Genomic DNA, 17,349 nt, shown 5'->3' with positions numbered 1-17,349 from the left:
TGGCGCTATTACAACACTCTGTGCGTCTGCAAGAGAGGTCAGTGTAGAAAGCGGTGGCGCAGACATGTTTGAAGCGTTGCTTCTGAGCAAATGTTTTTAGTTGACTTATTTTTAAAGTCAATTTACCTTACTTGGTATACATTTTTTAATCCCAACCCTTTTAATCAAGTGTACCTAGAGCCCAGTTTTCCCAATTAGAATAAACCAATTACCAAATGGAGCGAAAATAATCCACAACTCATCACAGGGCAATCAGTAGGTAATTTCAATTGCTTCAAAATGGATGGCAAATTTGTTACCTGATGATTACATTCAAAGCCTCATGCTCCATGACGACCGACTGGACTTCGCCTTTGTTCCGAATGCTTTCTAGCGTGCCCAGTATGGACGGCACCTGAGAAGACCAATAGCGAAAATGAGTATAGTACACCAGAGCACCACCATTGATTGTACCTGTGCTAACCTTTTTGCCCACCATATTGGCAGGGAAGTTCTGTTTGGAGATGACCCATAATGCTCGGGTGCAGGTATTTTTCTCCGTGGACTTGGCCACCAGAGAGCAAAGTGCGGACAAGATTTCTGTGGTGAAGGTTTCTGGAAAACAAAGGTGGATGGAGGTGCCTGACACACAAATTGATTTTTTTTCTATGACCACATCTGAAACTAAAAACACTTGTTCTCTAATATTTTTTTCCTACTGAAATTAATAGAAAGGGTTTCAATGTTTCCTCAAAGCTGTAGGTGTGCACTGCTTTACCCTCTCAACACACAGCCAATGTATGCAGCACATTAAAAAAAAAGAAACCTGGGCCACTTTGTCCGACTTATTTAATTGTTAATAAATGTTACAATAATTTGATCTGACAGGTCAAGATAGCCTACTAACATTGATTTAAACCAAAACAAAACCTATGCATACCGGACACTCCAGAGACAACATGCGAATGGTATACACAAAAGCCTAAAGCTTGTAGGGCAGCCTGGCTCAGGTCAGCGTGCGGACTGCTTACATGACTCTGTAGACAACATCAAGGGTCAGTGGTTCACTATAAGGCAAAGGTACCAAAAGAAAGTGTTCTGTTTTTAAAAGAAAGACTTACCAAGATGGCATTACCCAAGCGGGAAAAGTGCTTTGTGACTGCAGGAAGGAACTGACAGCCATCCTCTCCACTGAGCCGACTGCAAAATGTTAAATTTTATGGTTAGAGGGGACCGGACCCCCGATAAGTGAAAAAACCACATAGTAGCGAGGGATCACTGTATATTCATTTGGTGTATATTCAACAAGAACAGGTAAAGACGTACTTGGCGATAGTGAGGTAGGCATCAGTCTGCTCTGGCCGTCCAGCGGCGCTGTCCTCCAGACACTCCAGCAAGGGGACGATGCTGAAGCTGCTTGGAGGCTCCGCCGACGCCATCATTGTTATTTGCTGCTGCACAGCCTATGGGGAATTGTTTTATGTATGTCGTCATTTGACTTCTTGTTAACTTTGCGGTTAGTCATTTTTAATGCGTTGATTACTTTATTCCCCATCAGTTTGAAATGTCACAGTGCGCATCACACCAATAAATATGAAAGCTGTCACTCCCTCGTATGTACTGTACTAAAACATGTTCTCGGATGAAATTTCTACACACTGTACATTTGGCCGTATTTGCTGGTGAATCAGCAATAGGGTGCAGCTCTTTAGCGTATCAAACATATTTTAAAAAATGTTTTATAAATTACTCCCAGTTTCAGTTACATTTAAGTGCCGCATTCCTCTCCATTTCGGTCAACAGCTTGTCTGTGCGACATGCCGTATAGTGATTACAGTGGATATCAGGTTTAGCCGTCCCAAGCTTAAATTTTATCGTCCTCTTGTTACAGCATTTTCCAGCCTTACAGCATCAACAACAATTTATCTCGCGCGATCAAAAGATTCCAAAATTCAAACTTGGCGGTCAGTGTGCGTGCGCATGATTGTGCAAGTTACACCAAGCTCATACGTCACTATAAGCGTCACTGCATACATCACTAAGATGCTGGTCTGCTATTGGTCGGCGTCACTGCGCTGCTAAGATGCTACACTGCAATTGGTCAGCGTCACTAAGATGCGGATATGCTAAAGACTTGCTCTCATGTGAGTGCTTTCGATATTGTATTTATTATGCATTTTAGTGCTTAATTCAAACTTTAATTTGTTAGCCATTGGTCTTTTGATGTAGATAGTCAAGAAATTTGAAGATGTGCACTAGCTCAAGTCAAGTCACTCCAAAAGTAAATAAAGTTTAAATTTTCCTTTGCAGGTAAATATTTTTTTATTTAGGGTGTTTAATTATATACATGTATATTACACATAAGTAGTACTTACAATGGCTGTACATTTAATCGACTTTTATTCCTCCGTATTTATGTAGTTTGGTGATGGTCAACTGTATTTAGTTACTTTAGAGAGGTTAACATCTATTTACAACTATGTGAGCACCGAACCGTGACATTAACATAATTTTGTGTCTTATATATTTACTTGTTCAATGATTTCCAAAACACGCTAAACTAATTTCCACCATAATAGTCATTTTGGATCTAAGGATAGAGTTCCACTTCAAGTCAAGTGCCCAATTCTCATTTAATGTCGATCTAATTTCTTTCTTTTTTTTTTTTTTTTTGCAACATACATTTCAAGTGCCATTCATATTGATTGTGTCTAGGCTGAAAATGACTAGTTTCCCTGATCTAACTGATTAGCACATCTATAAAAAAAAACCTATTTGTTTTGACTTCATTGCATGGTTTTGCAGGTGTTTAGAATTACCCTGGGAGTTATTTTTTTTTAAACTGGTTTTACATATTAATTGGTCAGAACAGCGCGTTTATTAGGCCCCAAACTATTCAAACAAAAGAGCATGCATCAGATCTGTTCATATATGCTGTACTCATATTTAAAAACATCAGAATCATATTGGGACATGAATCTGCCATTCAATGTGTGTGTGGCTTTACGCTGCCTTGACCCATATTTTACAAGACGACACAAATCAATTTCAGTTGTCTTACTTACAATGTGATATATTTATAAAATACTCTTCTAATCACTTTTATCCTCACTAGTGTGTCGTGCTCGATGGCATGGGCAAAATGGCCACGATTTTAACATCAACACGTCTTTACAACACATCAAACCACTAAATTACTACGGGGCACATAAACCATAAACCAATTACATACCTCAGTCTATCTGAAGATACCTTTACGATATCCAAGCAGTAAGCAAAATAAATCAAATTATGAGGTTAAAATGAAACAATTTCTAAAAAACGAATTTCTACATGATTTGACTTGCCCTTTCTGTGAGTTAGATGTTGTGCAAATTTGCAGCCATCCGGCACATTTGACTTTACATATCTCAGTCTATGTGAAGATGCCTTTACGATATCCAAGAAGTAAACAAAATTGATCAAAATAAGAGCTTAAATGAAACGAGATACATTATATGTATATGTATATATATATATATATATATATATATATATATATATATATATATATATATATATATATATATATATATGATTTGACTTTTCTTACTGTGAGTTAATGGCGCATCTGGTGCATTCGACTTTACAGATGTTAGCGACAAAGCTGTGAAAGTTAATTAGCTCGTGGCAGTTAGCACGGCTAGCAAGCACACAACATAACACGCCTGCTTGACTAAAAACTACTACTGAGTTGCCAATACGTACTTTATTCAACACAAATGCACACAAAATGGGGGTGCGTGAAATTACAAAAACACAGAACACGCAGCATCGAAACACTTCTCACCTCCGACTCCAGATGCGACGTTAGCCGCAGAAATGACGCACCACGAAGAGCAACAAGGCGAGAGGCCGATCACTTCGAGGTTTCGGCGTCTGAAGTGCTTCGGGTGTCGTCTTGCTCTGTTTACCCGCACACGGCCTTCGTTTCGTTTCGTTTCGTTTCGTTTCGAAATCAACAGCTCCTTGTCGTTCTAGTGTCCCGCGAAAGAGCTGGCGCCAAAGTACTGCGCATACGTCAAAATTACCTTTGACCTCACTTGCGTCACATCCTGTCCAACCCCCCATGGATCGGTTAACGCTTTAGATTCATATTGTGGACGGACATATGACTGTATTGTAATATCAACAGCGGCCAGAAGCAGCGCTCAAAAAAAAAAAAAAAAAAAAAAGATCAAGCACAAACGTATGTTTAACTAAATATATTCCAAAACATTATTTTGGCTGCAGGCCACAGGACCCGGTACCAGTTGATCCAAGGCCCGGTCCTCGGATGGGTGGTTGGGGACCACTGTTTTAAGAACACGAGGGGCCAGTCAGTGTTTCCGGTGCATAAAGCAAAATACAATAAAACAAATACAACAAACACATGAAAATCTTAATTTTTTATTTTCATTTATTGGTTTATATTTCTACAACCGCATCACATTTCACAATACATTATCCATTTTATTTTTTCAATAAAAACCAAGAGGTACTCACTACTCAATTTTCAAACAATATAAAAACATGTATATTAAACAGAAAAAAACATGTCTTCAATAATCAAGATCCAATTATTAAAGATGAGGATGTTAGTCAGTGAAAATCACTGTATTTCTGTGACAATGTTGTAGCATTCATGGCAAAGTAGTGTATCTGGAAGGCCCCAGAAGTGACTGAAGCATCTGAGAGGAACTTCATTGCCGTCACGTTTCCTGCAAAGCAAAACTTTGTCAAACAAAAAGTATTCATTTCGTGGCATCAACTCACCTTTCAGTTCTTTATGCAACTTACCATACGTACTTATGTTCCTCGGATCTCGAAAAACAAACATTCACACTTACATTCGCACTGATAAATGTAGACTCTGCCAATATGCTTGTGCTATGTGTGTGTTTTTCATTATTTAATGAAACATTTAATGAAACATTTAATTATTAATTAAACATTTATTTAACTAATGACACTTTGATTAATTAATTAATGAAACGATTATTTAATACCACTTATATTTAATGATTGAATGGTACATTTATTTATTGAATTTTGGCACTTTTGGTCCTCCATAGTATGGATGCGGAACATTCATATTCACGAGAGGACCGCATTATTTTTGTTATGCCAAATATTCATCCTTTTACCACAAAACCTAATTTTCTATTTCAAAAAAGTCCCATTGACTTACATTGGGCGAAATGACATTTAACTTATAAACATTTACCTAAAAACAGTTGATTAAATTTGACGTAATATCATGAACTATATTTAATACTTTATAATCTGTCATCATTCCTCATTTATTAGGTCTAGTGACGCCCCTGGTGTACACGAAGTCAGTTAAGTTTGTCAAGTGGGTTGCCTGCAGAGATTTTAACGTCCAGCAGGTGTCAGTATTTGATGAAACAATATCAACACAGTATCAGCAATGTGTGTCAATGTGCCGACACGCTCCATAAGGCCTTATAAACCCATCACTGCGGCTTCCTCTGTTAACCCACACACGGCCTTCGCTTGGATTTACCTGTAAAATATACAGCGCCTTGTTGTCCTGCTGTCCCGCGAAAGAGCTGGCACCAAAGATCTACGCATAGATCAAAATTACCTTTGACCTCACTTGCGTCACAACCCGCTTTTTATCTTTTAAGGAACATGAGGAGCAAGTCTGTGTTTCCGGTGCACAAAGCAAAATAAAACAAATACAACACCAACAAATACAAAAACACATGAAATCTATCAATCTTCATTTGATCTTTTCATTTATTGATTTATATTTCTACAGCCGCATGTCACGGGGGTGCACGGCGGGTGTGAACGCCGGCGTGGTTGCGGAGGACCCAAAAGCAGGGGAGCGTCGGGACAGGGGGTTGATGAAATCCATGTTTATTAATACAACGAACGGGAACAAAAAGCGGGAAAAACAGGACGGCAAAAACTAAGGGCGCAGGCAAGCTGGAAAAACGGAAAACAAACACTACGGGCAGGCTGGCATGAATACACGAAACTGATGGGCGAGACGAGACGGGACTACAAGACGACAATGACCTGACACGACAGAGACAATGATCCGACACGGGCTGTAACAGACACTAGGCTTAAATACATTCACAAACTAATCAAACTAACACATGGCAGCTGGGCAGGGACAACAGGCAAAGGGAGCAGATTGGAGGACACGAGGCGCAGGTAACAGACAGGTGGACTAAATCAAAACCAACGCAGGGAGACGCGACAGGGGCAGAAACCGGAACTATAAACGTAAACAGAAACAGAACCCCTCAAAATAAACCCACAACCCAACAAACCATGACACCGCATCACCGTTCAGAATACATTATATATTTTATTTATTCAATAAATTGGTAATAACAGACAGTAAGCCTTGACCTCAAACCAAAAGCTTTTCAGTGTTCAAACAACAACGTGAAGACACATATGTTAACCAGAAAAACATGTCTTCAATAATCAAGATCCAATTATTAAAGACGGGATGTTGGTCAGTGAAAATAGTCAGTGTAATTCTGTGACAATGCTGTTGCATTCATGGCAAAGTATTGTAACTGGAAGCCCCCAGCAGTGACTGAAGCATCCGAGAGGAACTTCAGTGTCATCACGTTTCCTGCAAAACAAAACTTTGTCAAACAAAAAGTCTTCATTTCATGTCATCAACCCACCTTTCAGTTCTTTACATAATTTATGAACGTACTTTTGTTCCCCGAGTCGATATACAAGCATTCACCCTTAGATTCACACTGACATTAATACTCTGTCAATAGGCTTTTGGTAAGTGTTTTTTTTTGTTTTTTTTTTTGGAAGTGGTTGGGGGCAGAGGTACCGGCAGAAAACTCATTCAAGAACTATACATATAAGCAAATGTGCACAGGATGTAAGAAAAGAAGTGTGAGGCAGACATGATTACCGCTCAGTGGAGCTCGATTCTGTTTTTAATTGGGGGGGCAGTTTAAAAATGCGGGAACCAGTTTAAAAAACAAAACAAAAGTTTTCTCACCTGTGCTGATTATGTCTTCGGGTAGATAATCGCCACAGAACCTGGAAAAAAAACAAAACAACAACAGCAAGGTGAGGATGTAACTGAACAGGAGGTGATGTGACCTGAGTAACCCGGTGACCCCTCACCTTCCAGCAAAGCCGGACACATCATCGTAACTGTCGTACACTTCCAGGTAGTCCGCCAAGCAAGCGGTGTCATCCTCTACATCAAACTCTACAAAGTGGAGGAGTATCTTCTGCCCTAGACGCACTCGGATGTGCCAGTAGCAGATCTGGTCATCCTTGTACTCGTCTGGAAAGCCAGGAGACTGGATGAACCTCTGTTGGTCGGTTAGAACTCCACCACACTCCTTGGCTGGAAGATTAAGAAAACAACGATTGGATTCCACTTAATGGGGAAGTCAAGTAAAAACTTTCCTTCATAATGTTTGCTGCACCCATATTACTTTAAGCATGGTAGTCTGATTAATTCTGTATATGTGGAATATTACCGTATGTTCCACATTATAAGGCGCACCTAAAAGCCTTAATTTTTTTAAAAAGCTGATGGTGCGCCTTATAATCAGGTGCGCCCTATATATGGATCATTATTGAGATTGGGATTCCTAGATGGGGAATGAACTGATAAAGTAAGTTTGACCTGTTTTTTTTGTGTGTTTACAGTTGAACAAGTTTGGTCATTTTGACATTGAGTGATTATGCTATAGAGAGTTTAGAGTTATTATTTGAGTTATTATTGTTATACTTTGAGTATTATTATATTGTGATTGAAAAAGTTTTAGACTATGTCATTAACTGAGGGTGTGCCTTATAATCCTGTGCGCCTTATGTATGGAAAACGTTTTAAAATGTGTCATTAATTGAGGGTGCGCCTTATAGTGCGGAAAATACGGTAATTAGAAAACTAGACATGATAAATACTGAAAATGGCATCCCAGTGCCTAAGAGGTCGGTTAACGACTGTCAAGGCTCACGTGTTTTCTGGGTTTGGTCAAACTGAGTCCTTAGGCACTATGATGTAATTTTCATTCAACAAGTGGCAGTATAAGGCAAAATGGCTGCTCATTGAGATGATAAAAACTGCTAGATGTTTCTGTTTAAATTGTATTCCACAAATGCTTTAAGATCGGTGGGGTGCATAGAATAAAAGTGAGATAGATTATTGTAGGTTATCGTGAAGAGGTTTTCTTACTTGACGTCAAGCGACAACTGCTAGAAAGCATGGTAGGAAAGTCTAATAACATTGAAAAGGTTTTGATAGTTTCTTTATTCACTCTTTGAAAATGACGTGTCGGGCTGAGGAATTTTGAAATGTAATCTAATTGCATTTTTTTTTTTGGGGGGGGGGGGGGGGGGGGGGCTGAGGGTTTTTGAGAGGATGATTGTGATTTAATATGCAATCATTTTATCAAGATCGTCTCCCCATACACATATTTAACAAACACAGCAATAAATTAATCTGTATTAAATTAAAAAAAAAAGATTTTGAAGTAGTGGTCTTTTAGGTTAGTCTTGCATTACAATAAAAGCAAACAAACCATAAAATAGTTTGAAAGACAGTTAATTTGTAAACCGCGCAGTACCATTCAAGAGGTTCTGACAGAACAAAGATATTTTCTTTCACATGCCGCTGATGAACTGACAATTTGGTGGCCGAATTTATGGACCAAACTTTAGACCAGCTAAAAAGTGGGTCAGAACAAACAGACCAACCAAAATGAGGCAGTTTTTCCCTAATTTTGTGGTGTTTCATTATTTTTTTTCAGCCCCATAGAGGTCTATCCAATGTTGTGGCCCGGAAACAATATATTGACGTCCCAAAGGAAAAAAAAACAAACGTTTAGCCATGTTTGGTTCTTTCTTCTACAGAACGTTTCAATGACAAATCATGCCCTCAGACAGACTTTAAAACACTCATTTATGGACATCTTATACATGGATGCAGTCATGTCATCCAGGTTTAGCCTGAAGATAACAGTGACAAGTCACAGGGAGGAAACCAGATTGTGGTTTGGGTTCCAGACTCTATCGCATCCCATCCCGGAGTGATTAAGCTCTCTGGTGTCGTCACTCGTGTTTGACATGGGGCAGGAGTGGTCTGGAAGTGCTTCTGACTGGATGACTGGTCTCTGAGTGTGGTTACCCACCACCAGGATCGTCAACGTCGTCATCTTCATCATCATCATGCTAGATGATTTCAACACATGACCACCATAACCCTACCCCAGCAGATCTATTATTGCAAATAGGTAAGTAAAAAATAAAAAGTAGGCCTTGGGTTTACAACCGTACCGACACAGGATTATCGGATAAGGGTTATGAAATTGTGTGAGAATATGTTGGCACACGGCACAAGAATAAATGCTTGGTTACCATCATACAGTACAGTAATTATGACAACAGTATAATAATACCAGGTCTGCATAGTGATGACAGTCTTATGGGCCAGTCTTACTTTTTTTTTTTTTTTAATTTTTGTGGGAGTATTATTTCATTTTACTCTTTGCAAAAAGTCGTAATGTTCATTGTCAGTTTCTTAGTGTGCGATAGTAGGCCGGTCAAACATCTAAGCATACTGTATGTCTTCAAAGGTGATTTTCTTTGCGTGTAACTTATATAAAAGAAAGATGTGCAAACATTTTAGACACTTATGTAGTCTATAACCCTTTCACTTCCTTTTGGACAATGCGTCCCTGCTGTCAATTAACCATCAAGTACTACGGAAATATATTGATAATATGTGCTATATATGTGTCTTACTGTAGATGACACTGATTACTATATATTGTAGGCATTTGGTGATCATTATCACTTCTCTGGCACGGTCATATCATTATTATTATATTATTATAAAATACAGATGGGGCAAAAAATCTCAGGGCCTGTAACCTAATCTATGGAAGTGGGAATTTTTAAGCTATTTTTCCAAGTGTCCTAGACTTATAAACAAGTAAAATATGCCATAAGTTTTATTTTTTCAAGAAAAAAAAGAATCGGTGGTGAAAGGCTTAAAGGTTTTTACAAAAATCAAAGACGCTTTAAAGTCTTTGATTAATTTAACCTACATTTATCATAACCATTAGTTATACGTTAGCAGCCATGGTGTCTCAGACAAATGGGTTTCACAAGAGAGTAAGCTTTATTTTATACAATCACTGTTATCAAATATGCACTTTTTCTTGCTGAAAAAATATTTTTTTCTTTCTGATCCCAACAGGTTCACTTAATTTGCAGTTGTTTTTGCTCAGGGTGGCCCAAACCATTGTAATTATATTTGCACACGGTTTTGTTCTGTTTCTGAATAGTTAAGACCAGTTAAAAATTCCATTTTGTATTTATTTGTGTTGTCTTGACTAATACTTAAATTTGTTTCACGGTGGGGAATGAGACCTCAAATAGGTGGAAGGGGGGACTTTTTTTTTTAAAGACTAACTATGGCTCAAGTCAAAACTTGCACTTCTACCTCCTCCTGTTGGCAGCATCAAAAGCTTGAGCGATCTACTCACAGCTTGGGTTGTAGCAGTACACGTCCCATCGCTCGCTTTTGTTGAGCCTGTAGCCATAATCGATGATGCCGACCTTTCCAAAGCCGCAGTTGGCCCCAGCTTTGACGATGGGGTAGCCAACGCGCCCTTGATCAAACCATCCTGCAGCACACACATGGTAACCTAAAAAAGACAAAATCCAGTGTGTCAATTGTGTAATTCCGTCCTTCACTCTCGCCACACCTCCTTGACATGAACAACACCCTCTAATGACCATCATGGGACGTTTTCAGGGGTTTGCTTGTTCTGGTGTGTCTTATTTGTGGAGTCAGTGTTCCCGTTACAAAGAGCAGACCCCTGCCAAAACAGGCTTGATAAATGGGCGATCTCCCGCTTTAGACTGCTGGAGGGGAAAGTCTGCTGTAGTTGCTGACAGGGTGATTAGTTGGGCGGGTTGGGACACCCGAGAGGAAAGTAGCTGGACTCGTTCCCTGTGCCGTGGGAGCGGTGATGTCACCCAACCGAAATGGTGTTAACAATCTTTTACAATATACGATCTTAATATTCGGGTGCCATGAAACAGAAACCAAAGTGCGCCAAGGGAACCCTAATGTTTCAAAGATTTGCTCAGAGCTTCAGTCTACAATAACATCAGAAATAATTATGGTTCCCTGTTGACGAAATATCAGTCAAATATGTGTCACGTTTAATGTTTTTTAGTAAGCCATCTTGCAAAATCAATAATTATTTCTCATTCGCGATGTAAAAACCCTCATGTATCTCAGAATTGGATGGACTTGTTTTCCAGACCTATTTGACGAGCAGCTTCCAGCTCCTCGTAAGTGGCCAGCCTCCCTCCCTCGTACTTGCACACGGCTCTGGCGTCCTTGTACGTCAGCTGGTATCTGCCTTTGCGAGACTCCCGGTGGTACACTCCAGCTGCTTGTTCTGTCAAAGAGAGACTACCACAGCTGAAAACATAAATTCATACCACAACGGATGACAAAGACGAGTCACAGAATCCTACTGTGCAAGTTTCAATGATTTTGGAGACAAATGAAAATCTTGACCTATTTGTCTAAGAGCTGGAAGACTCCACAACAAATACACTAAAACTTGGCTGATTCATTCCAATATCAGTGTTTAAAAAGTGAGTGAAAGATACTGTACATGATCACAACACCTGTTTTGAAACTCATAATTTGCTGTATTGCAATGTTATGCGCTGCATCAATTCAACCTATAATATCATATTGCATTTTACATTAATAGCACCAAAAATCTAGAGCCTTCAGTGAATTTGACATCAATATACGCGAGTGATGTGTTTTTGACAACCTCAACCACAATTTATTGTAACTCTTGAAGCAATCTGACATTTGTATCTAACATGTGCAGGAACATCAAAAACAATTGAAATCCGGGATGGACATTTGTGTCCTGGTCAATATCAATTCCAGTTAAAACAACTTTGACCAATCGCTGATAGATACAATCAAAATTCTGATGAACCTGGCAAATGTTTTAATCGTGATCATGATCAACATCGAGCACTTTAGATTACTTTGGCAAATCTGATGTGTTTTTCTCAAGCTCAAAGACAATTTAGCATGTTTAATATGGACTCAGCTCGCAGGTGATCAATCACAGTTCATCTTATGTATGTTACATGACTAAACCTAGAAAACTAGTAGACACACGTGATTAAAAACTAGAGAAAAAATGTGCTTAACTTTGTGTAAAAAAAACTACTATGTTCTCTATTTATAGCCCCCTAAAAATAAAAAAGACTAAAACAGCACATTCAGAAACAGATTTATTCAATTAACCAGTCTGGCAATGGAATCCCACGGATCTGTTAAATAAATGAAGAAAAAGAAATCAATTAGAAAGGAATGGTCACTTCTTCTGTGGCCTTCTCCAACGGGAGTCTGATTCTGTTTTGGCTTCACGCATGCATGACTACAAGACATGTTGCTTTTGCTAAGTTACACTCAAAATGTTGGCTGCTGTTTGCTGCCACTGTTAGTGACATCATATTATATGAGGAACATAGCTGTTGTTCAGTTGGTTTTTTTCTTTTTTGTTGATCCATTCAGGAATTACCTTGTGTGAGGTCAAAGACTGGCACAGACTGTACTGCCATTTTACTAATTACTTCCATTCAAGCAGTAAAGCGTCTCTTTGAAGATTGCCTCTCATGCTTGGCAACAAAACTAAAAAGGTCGTTGGTCAAAACATTGAGTACACCTGCACAAAAAACCTTGCCTTTAGCAAGATAATAGTTATTTCCTACTAGCTCTATCACATCAGTTTACTTGACCAACCAATGTTCATTATTGCGCGTTTAAATATTTGGGAACATACATAGCTTTTAATGTTTTTCTCAATTATGTGGTGACATCTGAAAACCAACAAAACAGAAACAGCTCGGACCGTGTGGTTAAGGGTCTAAAAATATCAATAAACACCATACAAAGTTACGAGCTCAATCTTCAAAAATGTTTTGCCAAAATAAAAGTCAGAAATGTATTTACCCAGCCATATGGAGTTGTGAAAAATGCCGTTCCTGTAGCCCCATGTGTGGGCTTCTTTGAGAAGGAAGTTCAGCGTCCACAAGACAGCCAAAAAACGCATCGTGCAAAGCTGCTGTCCAGATGTGTGTGTATGCAGGGACCCCCTTAAGTTTGGACCGCCGGCCCCTATTTATGCGACCCTTGGAGAAGAGGAAGAAGGAGGAGTAGGATGATGATGAAGAGGAGGAGGAAGGGAGTGACATCAGCAAAAGGTGATTATAACTGTAACCACGACCACCTCTTAAAAAAGACACTCAAGTAAAATGGACAAGCCCAACAACTTCCAGTTCTGAGTCTGACTCAACTCACTTTAGTGCCATCATGATGCCAGACGGCAAACATGTTAGTTGGACCAGTTTCAAACACTTAGTTACTGACAGACAATAACTGCTGTATTATGCAGTTATTTGTACGGTCAAAGTTCTAAAATGATTTGTTCAATTTATATTTATAAAATAAATGTAGTCATATCCAAAAACTTCCGCATAGTGTTCAAGTCATCCGGAGTAAGCGGCTGTAAGTGTTCCTGAGAAGTGCAATAATATCCGAGCGCAATATTAACCAGCAGTAGAATCTTGTGTTGCGTTTATTACAAATGCGAATTTTGGTATTTCACAATTTGTTTTGTTTTATTTAGTTTTATTTCTTCATATATATATATATATATATATATATATATATATATATATATATATATATATATATATATATATAATGAAGAAAAAAACTGTACAGAAGCGGCTGCATCTCAAGGTTTCACCAAATTTGATCCATTATAACAATAGATTTCTCTTTGGATTTTGCCTTTTTTTTTTTACCAATGCAAGTGAAGTCACAGATCTGTTTCGTTGTTTGAAGAGCAAAAATGGCAGAAAAAGAAGAGTGGGAAGAGACGCGCAATAAGAGGCACGTGTGGCAAAGTGCTACCTATGTATTCGTACTGTCTGAAAGAGTATTCTCAACTGCTGGGGACATATTAACACAGCCAAGGGCATCTTTGAAATAAAAAAAACCTCACCAAAAAAAAAAGACCAGGAACATTTTTAAGGAATTCTGAAAAAAAAAAAAATATGAGAAGAGTGCGAGAAAAGCAAATCAATCAATATCTATCTTACGCTCCACCCTCCCTCCCAAAACCGGGGTCTGCCCCTCTCTGATCTTTCAAGGCCACACATGGAAAGTTGGCCTCAGTCACTCCAACCACTTGCATTTTAATGGGAGAGTCATCGTTCATGTGTTTCCCATGACATTTCTTTGAGGGGTGCTGCTAGGTGTGTGTGTCGTGTGTCATGAATGAACTTTGAAAAAACACTGACGTCATGTGTGACGAATGACACACATCAAATAAATATGACTTACTGAACACAAGGCAAGCCGGTTAACTTACTGTTTATACGAAATGAAGGCAGTGGTGGCCATGATATTTTTGGATGGTGATGAGGTGACATTTTTGGGCATTTGTAAATGATTTACACCCACTCACAGCAACAAGAAACACACCATCGGTGAGTGACTTGCAGGGGATAGGAGTGGTTTTGGTGTGGTTGGGCGGCCGAAGCATGACACAAAACAGCAAACATTGTAATGGAAGATCTGGGTTTGATTCCATCATCTTGCTGAATGTGTGAGTCAAGTGAGTTAACTGCGACACTAAGAGATGTGATATTTCAAATAAATACGTACTGTCCCAAGTGGAAAAGTGCTGAAAATCTGTACCTAAGTACTGTACATATACTTGTGAAATCACAAAGAAACATAAAAAGACTCTGAATCTTCCATGATGCTGCTGTCCCTGCTTTCCTGCCTTGTGAGACCCCAAGATCTCAAACAAGATCTCAACAGAAGTGTTTTATTTGTTTTGTTTTGTTTTTTTAAACAATGTCTCATCCTGCAGAGATTGAAAAAAGTACCACATTTTGAAAAAAGTAAAAACAATAAAGTAGAGCCATCATTTTTCAAACGTATGGTCTTTGGGGAATAAAATCTGTGTTTGTACTTCTTTACTCTCCGCCATACAATGATGTCCAAAAAATTCTCTTTTTTTTGGACTTTGGTCAAAACCTTTTTTTCACCAAGAATGAATGAACACTACTGTCAGGCTAAAAATTGTAATGCATTGTAATGCATTACTTTACTCTCATTTGTGACAAGTACAATATTTCAATTTTTGTGTGTGTAATATATTACATTACCGCATTACAATAAAAAGTATTCATTACAGTAATTACCATATTTCTCGGACTATATACCACTACTTTTTCCTCATGATGTGAGCCCTGCAGCTTATCTGTGCAATAAGATATAGGCTTGTCTGTGAGGGGTTTTTTTTTTGTTTTGTTTTGTTTTTTTGCTGGCCACCAGGAGACAATTCACTGGTCAAGCGACTGTGGGTATCTGTTCAAGGTGTCAATTTATTTAAAAACTGTGAAATATAACTGAAAAGATGCATTCTGTGGATGCTGAAAATATCCATCCATCCATTTTCTTTAAATATCTTGGTTAGTCTGTTAAATTGAGGATGTTGCTGCTGACAGACAATTACTCAAACATTAAATAACTAAAAAAAAAAAAAAAAAAAAAGAACTTCCATATACCATCTTTTTTGCATAACTATCTGATTTTATGACCTGTGGCTTATTGTCCACTGCGCCTTGTCCATGACAAAAATCGTTTTGTTTTTTGTTTTTTTTCTCAATTGCCGGAAATTACGGTGCATTACTTTTGTAAAGCATTACCCCCAACACTGGACATAGTTTTATTGTATTGTGTAAACTACTTTATACGCTTCCATAATTCTTTTAAAACTTGAATTTGTACTTAAAACATTGCCTGTGCATTTAATCTTTGATAGCCATGAGTTCCTGCAAGTTCACAGCCACTTTACCTTCTTTTCAACAAATCATTTGCATTTGAAGTAAATTGTTGTAAGATGTTTGACTATGGCATCATGACTACATTAAGAGCATTATGAGTCTGGATAATATCACAAGAGGGTTGGCAGTGCTTGTGCTGTTTTTGAGGGTGTGTTCAGGCATGACATTTTTTAAATGAGGTGAAGTCACACATATTTGGATAACAAATGCCAAATCTTCCATATGCACCCAACTCATGGAAACAATTGGCTGTGAAAAGGAGGTGGAATGGTAACGTATTTGTTTGAAGGGGCTTCTTATTTTTCTATTTCATTCAGACTGTACTGAATAACTGCCATGAGTTTACACCCATGCAAAACATGACAGCAATTAATCCGGTAATCTCGAGACATATTATTGTGAATAAAACTTTCAAACTGCTCAAAACGCTATTGTTTTTCTTATCAGGAACTATTTGAATGAGTTATCTTTAAAAGGTCCTCAGTTCAAAGTGACCAAATCTGCCATCTATCCATCGCTGTTTATGAAGATCGCTGGTTTGCTGGTTCATAATCCAGCCAACCCTGCATCGCCTTGCGCTCCCCCAAGAGGGGGGGCACCCCCCTATTTGAGAACCACCGATGTAAGCCATGGGTCAATGAGTTTGCCAAAAAAAGAAAAAAAATCCCTCCCAAAATCAGCGCTAAAGGTATTCAAATCAATAAAACAACAAGGGTGTCCAAATTTACGCACCTGCCTACTTTTGTTAAAGTAATTATTGCACAATTTCTGTAAATCCTATGAACTTTCAAACCACTGTATGATTGTATTTATTTCTTTATGATTGTGTATATGAATTATGTACAATGTGTTTACATTTTCACAAAAATAATCAATTAAACAAAGGGAGGCACAAGAAGATACTATGGAACTATTGATTTTGAGTTTTAACTGCTATTTAACTCTGCAGTATTCTGTTATGTTGAAAATATCAAAACATTTCTTTAAATATCGAATCTATTTTCTATAAATATGTTGGGACTTAACATTCAGGCATGTTCAATCTGTTGAAGAGAGGATGTTGCTGTTGGCAGACAATGAAAAAAAAAAAAGCAAAGCCTTCAATATACCATCTTTGTGTGTAAATATGAAATGAAAAAAAAAAAAAGCAAAGCCTTCAATATACCATCTTTGTGTGTAAATATCTGATGTTATGACCTGAGGCTTATAGTCCGTCCGGTGCTGCTTATTCGTGACAGTTTTTTTTTTTGTGTGCGTGCGTGTGCTCAATTTTTGCTGCTGTGGCTTATATACTGGTTTGGCTTATAGTTTGGAAAATACAATAATTCCAACAAAAGGTAAGGACATCATCCGTGACTTCAAGCTTTTAAAACATGGGGAGGTTTGACCTACCAGCATATTAAA

At 38.3% G+C, this 17,349-nt stretch overlaps 2 protein-coding genes across 2 annotated transcripts in view; both read right to left on the bottom strand.

The window, feature by feature from the left end:
• The window catches only part of LOC148423165 (telomere-associated protein RIF1-like), a 29,521-nt gene extending 25,506 nt beyond the window's left edge, over positions 1–4,015 (bottom strand). The window contains exons 1-6 of the mRNA XM_088416080.1: positions 3,809–4,015; positions 1,306–1,442; positions 1,101–1,179; positions 920–1,016; positions 464–594; positions 300–394 (exon numbers count right to left, since the gene is read on the bottom strand). Of these exons, the coding sequence (XP_088272206.1) occupies positions 300–394; positions 464–594; positions 920–1,016; positions 1,101–1,179; positions 1,306–1,421 (518 nt within the window). The 5' untranslated portion in view covers positions 1,422–1,442; positions 3,809–4,015. The remainder of the gene's footprint in view (positions 1–299; positions 395–463; positions 595–919; positions 1,017–1,100; positions 1,180–1,305; positions 1,443–3,808) is intronic.
• Positions 4,016–6,460: 2,445 nt separating this feature from the next.
• On the bottom strand, positions 6,461–13,207 carry LOC148423164 (tumor necrosis factor-inducible gene 6 protein-like). The gene is made up of 6 exons (XM_088415626.1): positions 13,034–13,207; positions 11,307–11,444; positions 10,518–10,679; positions 7,138–7,366; positions 7,010–7,050; positions 6,461–6,619 (listed from the first exon to the last, which is right to left on the bottom strand). The coding sequence occupies exons 1-6, from the start codon at positions 13,131–13,133 to the stop codon at positions 6,498–6,500; spliced, it is 792 nt and encodes a 263-aa protein (XP_088271752.1). The 5' UTR covers positions 13,134–13,207; the 3' UTR covers positions 6,461–6,497.
• Between the last annotated feature and the right edge of the window lie 4,142 nt (positions 13,208–17,349).

This window comes from Hippichthys cyanospilos, chromosome 5, assembly GCF_059441005.1.
Source record: "Hippichthys cyanospilos isolate Australia breed blue-spotted pipefish chromosome 5, RoL_Hcya_1.0, whole genome shotgun sequence".
Classification (NCBI taxonomy): Eukaryota; Metazoa; Chordata; class Actinopteri; order Syngnathiformes; family Syngnathidae; genus Hippichthys; species Hippichthys cyanospilos.
Note: the sequence above shows the minus strand (reverse complement) of the source record. Positions and strands in the feature narration are given on the sequence as shown.

Coding starts and splice junctions, on each gene's coding strand:
- LOC148423164 (XM_088415626.1), bottom strand. CDS start 13,133: ATGCGTTTTTTGGCTGTCTTGTGGACGCTGAACTTCCTTCTCAAAGAA. Junction 7,367..10,517: donor GTACTGCTACAACCCAAGCT/GTGAGTAGATCG, acceptor TTAATCTTCCAG/CCAAGGAGTGTGGTGGAGTT. Junction 6,620..7,009: donor CGAAGACATAATCAGCACAG/GTGAGAAAACTT, acceptor TTTGTTTTGCAG/GAAACGTGATGACACTGAAG.